Source organism: Pteronotus mesoamericanus, unplaced genomic scaffold (genome assembly GCF_021234165.1).
Source record: "Pteronotus mesoamericanus isolate MK-2021 breed Mesoamerican mustached bat unplaced genomic scaffold, CSHL_Meso_final contig_121, whole genome shotgun sequence".
Classification (NCBI taxonomy): domain Eukaryota; kingdom Metazoa; phylum Chordata; class Mammalia; order Chiroptera; family Mormoopidae; genus Pteronotus; species Pteronotus mesoamericanus.
In genome coordinates this window covers 2,089,195-2,099,381 of record NW_026555046.1, presented here as the reverse complement: position 1 = coordinate 2,099,381, position 10,187 = coordinate 2,089,195, and the positions used below count along the sequence as shown (strand labels likewise).

General features: G+C 43.0%; 1 protein-coding gene and 1 pseudogene across 1 annotated transcript in view; one reads left to right on the top strand and one right to left on the bottom strand.

Annotated features, from left to right (window-relative positions):
* Positions 1-1,074: 1,074 nt before the first annotated feature.
* The window catches only part of SNRNP200 (small nuclear ribonucleoprotein U5 subunit 200), a 29,457-nt gene continuing 20,344 nt past the window's right edge, over positions 1,075-10,187 (top strand). The window contains exons 1-10 of the mRNA XM_054585916.1: positions 1,075-1,250; positions 1,639-1,802; positions 5,260-5,431; positions 6,171-6,363; positions 6,830-6,885; positions 8,192-8,290; positions 8,636-8,788; positions 8,892-8,991; positions 9,152-9,288; positions 9,839-9,922. Of these exons, the coding sequence (XP_054441891.1) occupies positions 1,206-1,250; positions 1,639-1,802; positions 5,260-5,431; positions 6,171-6,363; positions 6,830-6,885; positions 8,192-8,290; positions 8,636-8,788; positions 8,892-8,991; positions 9,152-9,288; positions 9,839-9,922 (1,203 nt within the window). The 5' untranslated portion in view covers positions 1,075-1,205. The remainder of the gene's footprint in view (positions 1,251-1,638; positions 1,803-5,259; positions 5,432-6,170; positions 6,364-6,829; positions 6,886-8,191; positions 8,291-8,635; positions 8,789-8,891; positions 8,992-9,151; positions 9,289-9,838; positions 9,923-10,187) is intronic.
* On the bottom strand, positions 3,138-3,823 carry LOC129080093 (solute carrier family 25 member 16-like; annotated as a pseudogene).

The following is a 10,187-nucleotide window of genomic DNA, read 5'->3' as shown; positions in this document are numbered from 1 at the left end:
CAGCCTATTGGCATCTCTGGGACACATGTGAAGAAGAGTTGTCTTGGACTACACATTAAATACACAAACACTAACAAAAACTGGTGAGCAAAAATAAGGTTTTAAGGAAATTTACAATTTTGTGTTGGGCTGCATTTGTAGCCATCCTGGGCCTCGTGAAGCTTGCAGGCCACGGGTTGGACACACCTGAAAGGTTATAAATTAAATTCAAGCCCTGACTGGTGTGGCTCCGTGGGTTGAGTGTTGGCCTGCAAGTTGAAAGGTAGGTCCTGTTTGACATTTGCCTGGTCCGGGCACATGCCTGGGTTGCGGGCCAGGCTCCCCTCCACCCCACATGGGGACACGCAAGAAGCAACCAATTGCTGTTTCCTTCTCACATTGATGTTTCTCTCCCTTTCTCCCTCTTTTCCCCTCTAATAATAAAATAAATACAATTTTAAAAAGAAAGATATTAAGTTCATTGTCTTTAAGGAGTTAATCCCTGCCAGGAGGGCAGCTGCCTTCACCAAGGCTCCTGGAGAGAGCCCTGCTGTGGTACGTGACAAACGTTTGGGAGCGAATTGAGGGCTCTGGCTGGCCTAGGGCTATAGGTAGGGTAGATGGGGGAACAAATTTCTTTCAATTCTTAAATACAGAAGAGAAATCCAAAGAAAGCTACCAGACACACACACACACACACTCGAATCACTCGCTGGGTGCTTTAAATTTCAGCCAGAAATGAGCCCTTACGTGCCTGCACAGGTCACGGGAAAGTTGCTGGAGTGTCAGAAGCGAGTAGAAAAGTGCTTGGGTTAGGACACGGGGTGAGCAGGCATAAGTTTTGTCACGAAGCTGTCTTTGGAGTTGAAGGCTGGAGTCCGAGGTGTGAGGAGAGCATGGGACGTGGTTCTTAAGTGGCGGGTGGTGGTCGGACAAAGTCGGGGACGGGGCACGGGGTACAGTCCCTGCATTCCGGACTGGGAACACGGCAGCCTCACCCAGAAGGCCACGGGGCACCGCCGCGTACCCGCGCATCCGCTCAAAACCGACCCCACTTGTACTTTCGGCCCGCGATCCGGAAGCGGAAGCGGAGACGAGCTGGTTTGTTTCCGCCTCCAGTTCGTCTCTCCAGCGTAGTTCAGGCCTCGGGGGATCGCTGCGCGGTGGGCGACCGTCGCGTGAGAGTAACGAGAGCGGATCGCTGAGATCCCGGAGCGGCCGCCGCCATGGCGGATGTGACCGCCCGAAGCCTGCAGTACGAGTACAAAGCGGTGCGTGTGGAGTCGGGGAGGACTCCGGGCTCGGGAGCCGAGTGGGAGCGGGAGGCTGGGGCAGGTGGCTTAAAACTGAAGGCCTACAGGAGAACCACGAACGCGGCATGCCCACCCCCTTGTAGATGCCACCCCCAACGTGCCCAGCCCTTTCTTTCTCCTGTGGGGGCTTTGATGGGCAGTTAGGAGCGGCAGTGGCCTACGGATTTGCTTGCGGGTTGCTAACGCACAATTTTGCCATGCTGTTTTCTTATTGAGGAAAACATCTTTGTTATCAGCGCTTAGTTGCTCCGATTTTCACTTCGTTATCATCCCCTGGTATCCTTGTGATATTCCGGAATTGGCCTTGCTCATGTCAGAACTTGGATAATACTGTGATCTGTTTCAGAACTCCAATCTTGTCCTCCAAGCTGACCGTTCACTCATTGACCGGACCCGCCGGGATGAACCCACAGGAGAAGTGCTATCCCTGGTTGGGAAGCTGGAGGGCACCCGGATGGGGGATAAGGCGCAACGGACCAAACCGCAGATGCAGGAGGAAAGAAGAGCCAAGTGAGTACCAAGGGGAGAATGATTTTTCTTCAAATGCAAAGACCACCCTTTCTTGAACATTTCAACAGTGTTTTTGCTGAAGTGCTGAGTGCAAGATGAGACATCAGTGGCGTTAAAACAACTTAATGAGTGTAAAAACAACATGAGAGTTAAAAGGTTCTTTGGTCTTAACAAGCATACCTGAAGTAGAAAACAACTTTTAGACTTTTTTTTTTTTTTTTTAAAGATCCTTAACGGAGGATACATTCATTGATTTAAGAGAGGGAGGGAGAGAGAAAGAGAAAAAAAATCAGTTCTACAAATCGCTATTTCTGATGACAAAACTACAACCCCTCCCATTTGTCATACTTAAAACACAAAAAGTACTCTAAACACAATAAATGGAATTCTTACATTTTAAACCATTTTAATAAAAAGAATAGCAATTCAGTTCATTTTACATTTCTACTTAAAGTTTTTATATTGCACTAAAATTATTTATATGAAAGAACTAGTTGATGTATCATGATGATACTTGAGAAACAGTCTTTGACATTCACATCTATATTGATGGATATTTCACAGTCCACTTAAATAAATTTTCTAGTATACAACAAATCATCTAACAAAGCAAATCTATAATGCTAATCTATTTTGAGAGAATATAGTCAGTATTTACTATTACTGTCTTTAGAAAATACATCGACTTAAAAATATATCAGTCATAGTACTTGCTAATAACATTTGAGCAATAACTGAAAATTTGTCATTTATTGTTGAGTCTCTGTATGACTACTTTTTAAATACAATGTTTATTTTTTTTTAAATGAAGAGAAAAGATGTTTGTCCTTTTATCTAGTAGAGCAGAATTTTATGAAGAGAAATAATAAGAATAATACTTTAATGCTGACTTCTAAGCTATGGTTTATATAACTTAAAAGTTCAGTTTTCATCATTCTGCTGCAAAGCCTGTGTGTAATATAATAATCAATGTTAGAGTCTTTGAAAATTATTATTATAATTTATAGCTTAGAACAGCATGGAAAAGCTAATGGCAACCTCTCGAGTCCCATTTTAAGTTATTTGTACTTCTAAATGACACCTTTAAATGATTTCAAATCACCTAACTGATTAGCCAGCATCAGTTTAGGACTTTTTTGTCATTGCTCTGTGGTGTAACTTTTGGCATCAAAAGGTAAAATAAGCAGTTTTGATTTGTGATGAATAAAATAATCAAGTACTTAAATAATCCCAGTGGTTCAGGTGAAGGTAAATATCCCCCTTCAAGAAATGTCCTGCCCAAAATTAAAGTAACATTTAAATTTCTTTCTCTGAGAGTTTATTAAGGAAAGGAAGTCACATTTTTTTAAAATTGAGGTGAAAAAACTGCTACATAAGTTCATATGTTGTAAAAGCCACTGCTTGAGAGGGAATACAGTGAATGTAGTTCAGAGATAAACCATGATACAATCCTTTTTGAACTCTATGGTGTACTCTATGTACTTAATAGTCTCCTGCATGGTAAGGCACTTTTCAAATTCTGGAAGAACAGTTCCTAATTGCATTCGCCTACAAGTTACATCAAATGGGTAGGATATAGTCAGTGCTATTGCTCCAGCAATACCACCACAAAGTAAGTTTATGTGAGTTTTCTGATGAAGGTCTGCCAAGGATAGGAGCATGGGAAGGCCCTACACTCTTTCAGGTAGCAAAAGTAAAAAACAAAACACCTGTATAGGGAGCCATTCCTAATATAGTAGGCATTAGGCCTCTGTAAAATTCAAGGAAACCACCTTCCTTTGCATAAATTCTTTTGAATTCATGAATAATTCTGTTTAAGTGTGTTCCCCTTTCACCTGGAATGCTAAGCTACTCTAACCATGTCAAGAGGGTAAGTACAGAAAACTGCTGTCATAGCTGCCATGGATCCATCCATTAATCTCTGCACATGGCCGGAAAATCCCAGATTTGTAGTAATTTACATTTTATAATGCTCAAATGCCGTAGGGAAAGATTTGGATCATCATTGCACCGTTCCCTTTATATGGATCCAAGATCTCCTTCCTTTTGGGGAACAACACCATGCAGAAAATACTCCTAAATGTTTGTATGGTGATTGTGAGCTTGTAATAAAACCTTTACTTAATCCAAAAGAGCAACTGTTTTAGCTCAGCATCCTGCATTACCAGTGATCAGGATCCTTCCAGTAGAAGTAGAAGAAGGGGAAGCCAGTGGTGAGCTGGCTGTGGGTCCTCTGCCTGTGGCATTGCAGCAAGAGGCTTGGGTGCCGCCAGGGCTGTTGCCGCAGCATTCAGAACAAGGGCTGCATGGAGCTTCAATTGCCAATTTACAATCCAAGGACTGAGACCATGACCATTGCTGTCACAGAGAGGGCACTTGCTGGCCTCTAGGGAGGGTGGGGTCCAACTTTTAGGTCTTATTTTATTATTTTTTAAAAAGATTTTATTTATTTAATAATTTTTTAGAGAGACGGGAAGGGAGGGAGAGAGGGAAATATCAGTGTGTGGTTGCCTCTCAAGCCCCCCCCTACTGGGGACGTGGCCTGCAACCCAAGCATGGGCCCTGCCTGGGAATCGAACCAGCGACTATTTTGTTTGCAGGCCAGCACTCAATCCACTGAGCCACACCAGCCAGGGCATTTTTCTTTTTAAAACAAATTATTGATTTTAGAGACAAAGGAAGTGGGGGGAGGGAGAGGGGGAGAGAGAGAGAGAGAGAAAAACATCTATCTGTTGTCTTCCCATATATGCCCTGACCAGGAGTCTTCCCTCATTTGTCTTTCCCATTGGTCTTCCACTTTGCAAAGTATGACTTTTTTTTCAGTTCTGGTATAGTTTTGGGGGAATTGATGGCAGTAGATTACTTTGAAGCTATAGTTTCTCTGGCTATAAAAAGAAAATGTATTTAAAAAATAGTCAAAATCACATTGTATAATGTCATACAAAATAAAAAGGGTTTTTTTAAAAAAATTTAATTTATATTTTTTTATCCTCACCTGAGGACATTTTTTTGTTGCTTTGAGAGAGAGAGAAACATCAATCAGTTGCCTCTCGTTTGTGCCCTGACCATGGACCAAACCCTCAACCTAGGTATGTGCCCTAACTGGGAATTGAACCTGCCATATTTTGGTCCTCAGGATGATGCTCTAATTAGCTAAGCCACCCTGGCCAGGGCAAAAAGGGTTATGTTTTTTAAATGAATGAGCTGTTTCATTGTAACATTCAGTGTGTCTAGTGAGAGAATGACAGGGGAATCTCTATTACTTTGTTCCTATAAAGAAATAACTCCTGCAAATGACTAAGGCCAAATGAGAATTATTTATTGAGATACAGATTCATGTTTTTAAATATTACCTGTGTGCCATGAAGCTGTGAAGGAGAGGTGGGTGGGCTTGATTTAGTCTTGTCTCTGGGAAGGAAGGGTCTTCCTCTTCACCATCACACTTCATGTCCATTAGGCGAAGAAAGCGTGATGAGGACCGGCATGACATCAACAAGATGAAGGGGTACACTCTGCTCTCAGAGGGCATCGATGAGATGGTAGGCATCATCTATAAGCCTAAAACCAAAGAGACCCGGGAGACCTACGAAGTGCTGCTCAGCTTCATCCAGGCTGCCCTTGGGGACCAGGTAAGGCAGCCAGAGAGTGAAGTCATGGTTTTGAGGGAGAGAGACACAACTGGAAGGTGCCAGAAAAACTTTACCGGTGGATGTTCCTTTGTGGACTCTGCCAATATGCAGAAGTGGCTAATGTTTCTTGAGCACTTACTTTATCTGGGATAATACCATATGTGTCTTTTAGAGTCCTCATGTTATCTCCATGATTAAGTGCTATTAATACTCATTTTCAGTTTTATTGAAGAAAGATGTGAGACAAAGAATAGTTACATAATTTTCCCAAGTCACAAATTTTGTATTTGGCAGAGCCAGGATAAGAACCAGGTAGTCAATATCCAGAATTGGCTCTTAACCATTATACATGTGTGGTTAGATTAAGAGCCTTTATGAGTCCTGGAGAGGCTCTGGTTGAGGTGGGTGTTAGAGGAGGCGAGAATGGAGAATTACTGAAAGTTGAGCAGGCTAGAAAAGACCAGAGTGCCTTTGCCACCTGGAGAAATGTGGCAGGCTCAGAAATGTAGTGGAATTTGTGTCCTTTTACTTCCTAAGACCAGCTACCTAATCTTTTTAATATGGGTTTTCTTTCACTTGTGTAACTTGGTGGCATTTTTTATTTACGCTAATGAAATGCTCAGAACCTGGGATGCAGATTTTAAAGATGTATTACTTCACATCCAGTTCTCACATGATGCTTTATCAGTGATGTTCTGCCTCTCATTGTTCTAATTTTTATTTTTTTTTTTGCTTCTAGCCACGTGATATCCTTTGTGGGGCAGCTGATGAAGTTCTAGCGGTCCTAAAGAATGAAAAACTTCGTGACAAGGAAAGGAGAAAGGAGATTGACCTCTTGCTGGGGCAGACAGATGATACCAGATACCATGTGCTAGTGAACTTGGGTAAAAAGATCACAGACTACGGCGGAGACAAGGAAATCCAGAATATGGGTAACTGAGCTTTTTATGCCCTGATCCTATTAACTGGTTGCTGTTGACCCATAAATGTGATCTTCTAGCTTCAATCATTAAAACACCTGAATGTGTCAGTTCCCATGATCTAGTGTTTTTTGAGGAGTTATGATTGATGGATACGAGAATCCCTAGAATAGAAGCCATTACTTACTCTGGACCCTTTTCTTGTATAGAACATCAGGAAAACTTGGGCAGAACCTGGGGGACTCAAGTGGCTGAGCAAGCAGAGCAGGGTTGTACCCAAGGTTGGCAGGTGGTAGGGGGCCTCGCTGGTGGGAGTACAGATGACTCTGTTAATGTTGATCCTTGAGTGTCTATTGAGTCCTTGGACCTGAGATCTGTCCTGAGGAGAGGAAGTCAGCAGCTGGGGAGGAAGTGTGCTCCATAGCGCCTCAGTTCACTGACTGTTCACCGTCCTCTTTCTTTAATCTCATTGTTTCAGATGACAACATTGATGAGACATATGGTGTGAATGTACAGTTTGAGTCTGATGAGGAGGTGAGTGTTAAAACAAATGGACCTAGTTTATTCTTATTTTTTGAAATTGTTACAATGTAAGGAAGCTCCCTAACTTCCTTATAGGAAGGAAGCCAGATAAACTTGATGGTGTTGTATGGGTGTTAAACTTGGGCATAAGTATTATTTTGCTAAAAAAATTATTATGGTCATCTTCAGGTTTAATAAAGCAAATTAAACTTACAATTATAAATTAATACAATAATTTAAGTGCATCAGAAACAAGAAAAAGATAAGTACAGTATATACCTTTTTTGAAGGTGTATGCTACCACATTTTACTGCATTTTAACTTTACTGTGATAATGTCCCACTGGTTGGTGCTCTGTCCCACGGCCAGTTTCAAAAGAATGTATATTTGCCCAAGAGCATAGGCATGTTTTGTACATGGATGTTTAAGTAACACTTGCAGCATCCACTGAGGTTTGCCACCTAATCATAATTCCTTGACTATAACTAAATAGGAACAAATAGAGATTTTGAAAATCTTTGCAAAGTTGCCCTATAATTCTTGGTGTGTGAGTTTGACTCAGGAAGATAAAGTACTGGACTTGGAATTCCATGTGCTAGGACTGGAAAAAGGGGCAGTATAGGAGAGTCAGGAGAGAGCATCAAACTGGCAGCAGGAGATCTGAATTTTGGTTCTGTATCTTGGGCAGGTCTTTTGCCTCAGTTTCTCCATCTAGTAAATGAGATGAGTGAATAGTTCACTACTAAGCACCTGCCTTTAGTACAGTTAATAGAATTTTTTATTTTTAGCATCAAGAACCTGAAAGAAGGCTTTGCTCTTAGAGCGCCTTCATATAACAAATGCTTATTATTAAGTTCCTGCTTTAAACATAATACTGTGCTGAGTCCATGGTATAGTGTGAGCCAGTGGGTGTGGAAAGACTGTTGAGCAAGCCAAATATGGTCTGCACTTCTGGATCCAAGCTTGTTTCTCCTGAATAACTCTTCTCTCCTGCTTGCTGTGAGCTCTTTTTGAATATGCATTGATTGTGTGTTTATGAGAGAGAGTGTAGTCCATTTGGTTGCTTTTGTGGCAGCCTCAGGTGAGAAGCAGAAAAGAGAGCAGAATCACCTAATGAAGCCATGCCATGTAGACTGAGAGTATTGAGGTCATGCCATTAAATGTACTCTGGCTAAGGCTGACCCTGGTCCCAGTAGGCTGTTGGTTTCATCCTGAAGCCATCGTTGTAACCAATCTTTAAGTGATTCAGGGGAGAGATTCTGTGGGGATGTCAGGATCAGCTCCAAGTCGTGGATTGGGGTTGGTGCTCTTTCCACAGGAAGGTGATGAAGATGTGTATGGGGAGGTTCGAGAAGAGGCATCTGATGATGACATGGAAGGGGATGAGGCTGTGGTGCGCTGTACCCTCTCGGCTAATGTGAGTAAAGTCTGCTCTTTCCCACTGCAGCAGGCCAGGTTCTTTCCCATATGGAGGTCCTGTTATCTCATTTATTGAGCTCCCTTTTAGGGTAGGCCATAACAAACATTTAATGTCTTGATTTTCTTAAGATTTTAGTCAGTCATCCTCCCTCCCAAAGGCATTTGTTCATGAGATCTTAGTTTGGTGTGCTCTCGAATTCACTATAGCAGGCTTTTCTTTCCTCTGGAAAGTTCCCAATAGAAGGTGGGCTACAGGTGGTGAGTAGAGCTTTGTTGTGGGATGATGGAAAAGTAGTTGGGGCAGCCAGAAACGTGGTCAGCTCAGTGCCTGGTATTTGTGCAGCTTGTAGCCTCTGGTGAGCTGATGAGTTCTAAGAAGAAGGATTTGCACCCTCGGGACATTGATGCATTTTGGCTACAGCGGCAGCTTAGTCGCTTTTATGATGATGCCATTGTGTCTCAGAAGAAGGCAGACGAAGTGTTGGAAATCTTAAAGGTATGGCCAAGGTCATATTTTTGCATTTAGTGTATCTTGGGGTATGGGGCAGTGTATGAAGCAGACAGTTGCGTCTTTAATCCTGGTGTTATCTTCTCTGCAGACAGCCAGTGATGATCGCGAGTGTGAAAACCAGTTGGTGTTGCTCCTCGGTTTCAACACTTTCGATTTTATTAAAGTGCTGCGGCAGCACAGGATGATGAGTGAGTATACAGTGGCCCCTCCCGTAGTGTGTGTGCACATGTGTGATGGAGACTGTTGCCTTCATAGCTTCTGCACATGTTTCATTCATTTACCCCAAGGTTGAAGGTTGATTTAATTCACTGCCTCCTCACCTTCTCTTTCTCCTTTTGCCCTTGGCAGTTTTATACTGCACCTTGCTGGCCAGTGCACAGAGTGAACCTGAAAAGGAAAGGATCATGGGAAAGATGGAAGCTGATCCAGAGCTGTCAAAGTTTCTCTACCAGCTCCATGAAACAGAGAAGGAGGATCTGATCCGTGTAAGGGCCAGGCTGGTTTTCCTGTCTGATTCTGGAGCTAGAGTGTTTGCTTTAGAAGAGACATTAGTTAGAAGATTGCAGCATAAAGCTAAATACCTATTAAGAGGAAGGTGAAGAAGTAAAGTATTTCTCTACATTTTTTGATATTTGTCAGTGATACACATTAGAATTTACAAATTCACAATTGATGTGGCTGAGAGACCCCTGACCTGCTGTCTTCGCCTGCACTGTGGGCCCTTTCCTGTATGTTTACATACTAAATCATGGTATCTCCTGAAAACAGAGGAAAGGACATGTGTTTGCTGAACAGAGGGAGAGCCTTGACACTGAATTGTTGACCATCTGTTTTTGAAACCCCTACACTATGCAGTCTCTTAAAAAGCCATTTCCTTGCTTTCATCTTCTGGCAAGTATCAACATAAAGGGCTGTCTTTCTGTTTTGGAACTTACTGGTCAGCAGCCATGAGTCAAGCTGAGCTACGGACGGACTGAGAAGGACAAGAGCCTAGAATGGTGATAAATTGTTGCCTTTTTTCTTTCCCCACTACAGGAGGAGCGGTCACGGAGGGAGCGAGTGCGGCAGTCCCGAATGGACACCGACCTGGAAACCATGGATCTGGACCAGGGTGGGGAGGTCGGTGTCAGGGCCCCTTTTCCAAGGCTGTGTTGGAGAAAACTCATTTGCTCAGCCTCCTGACTCCCTCCCTCCCTCCCTCCCTCCCTCTCTCCCTCTCTTCCTTTCCTCCTTCCTTTGTTCCTTCCTTCCTCCCTCCCTCCTTTCCTTCCTTCCATTTTATTTTTTATTTTAGAGAGGGGAAGGGAGAGAGAAAGAGAGGGAAAGAAACATGAATGTGTGGTTGCCTCTTGAGCGCCCCCTACTGGGGACTTGGCCTGCAGCC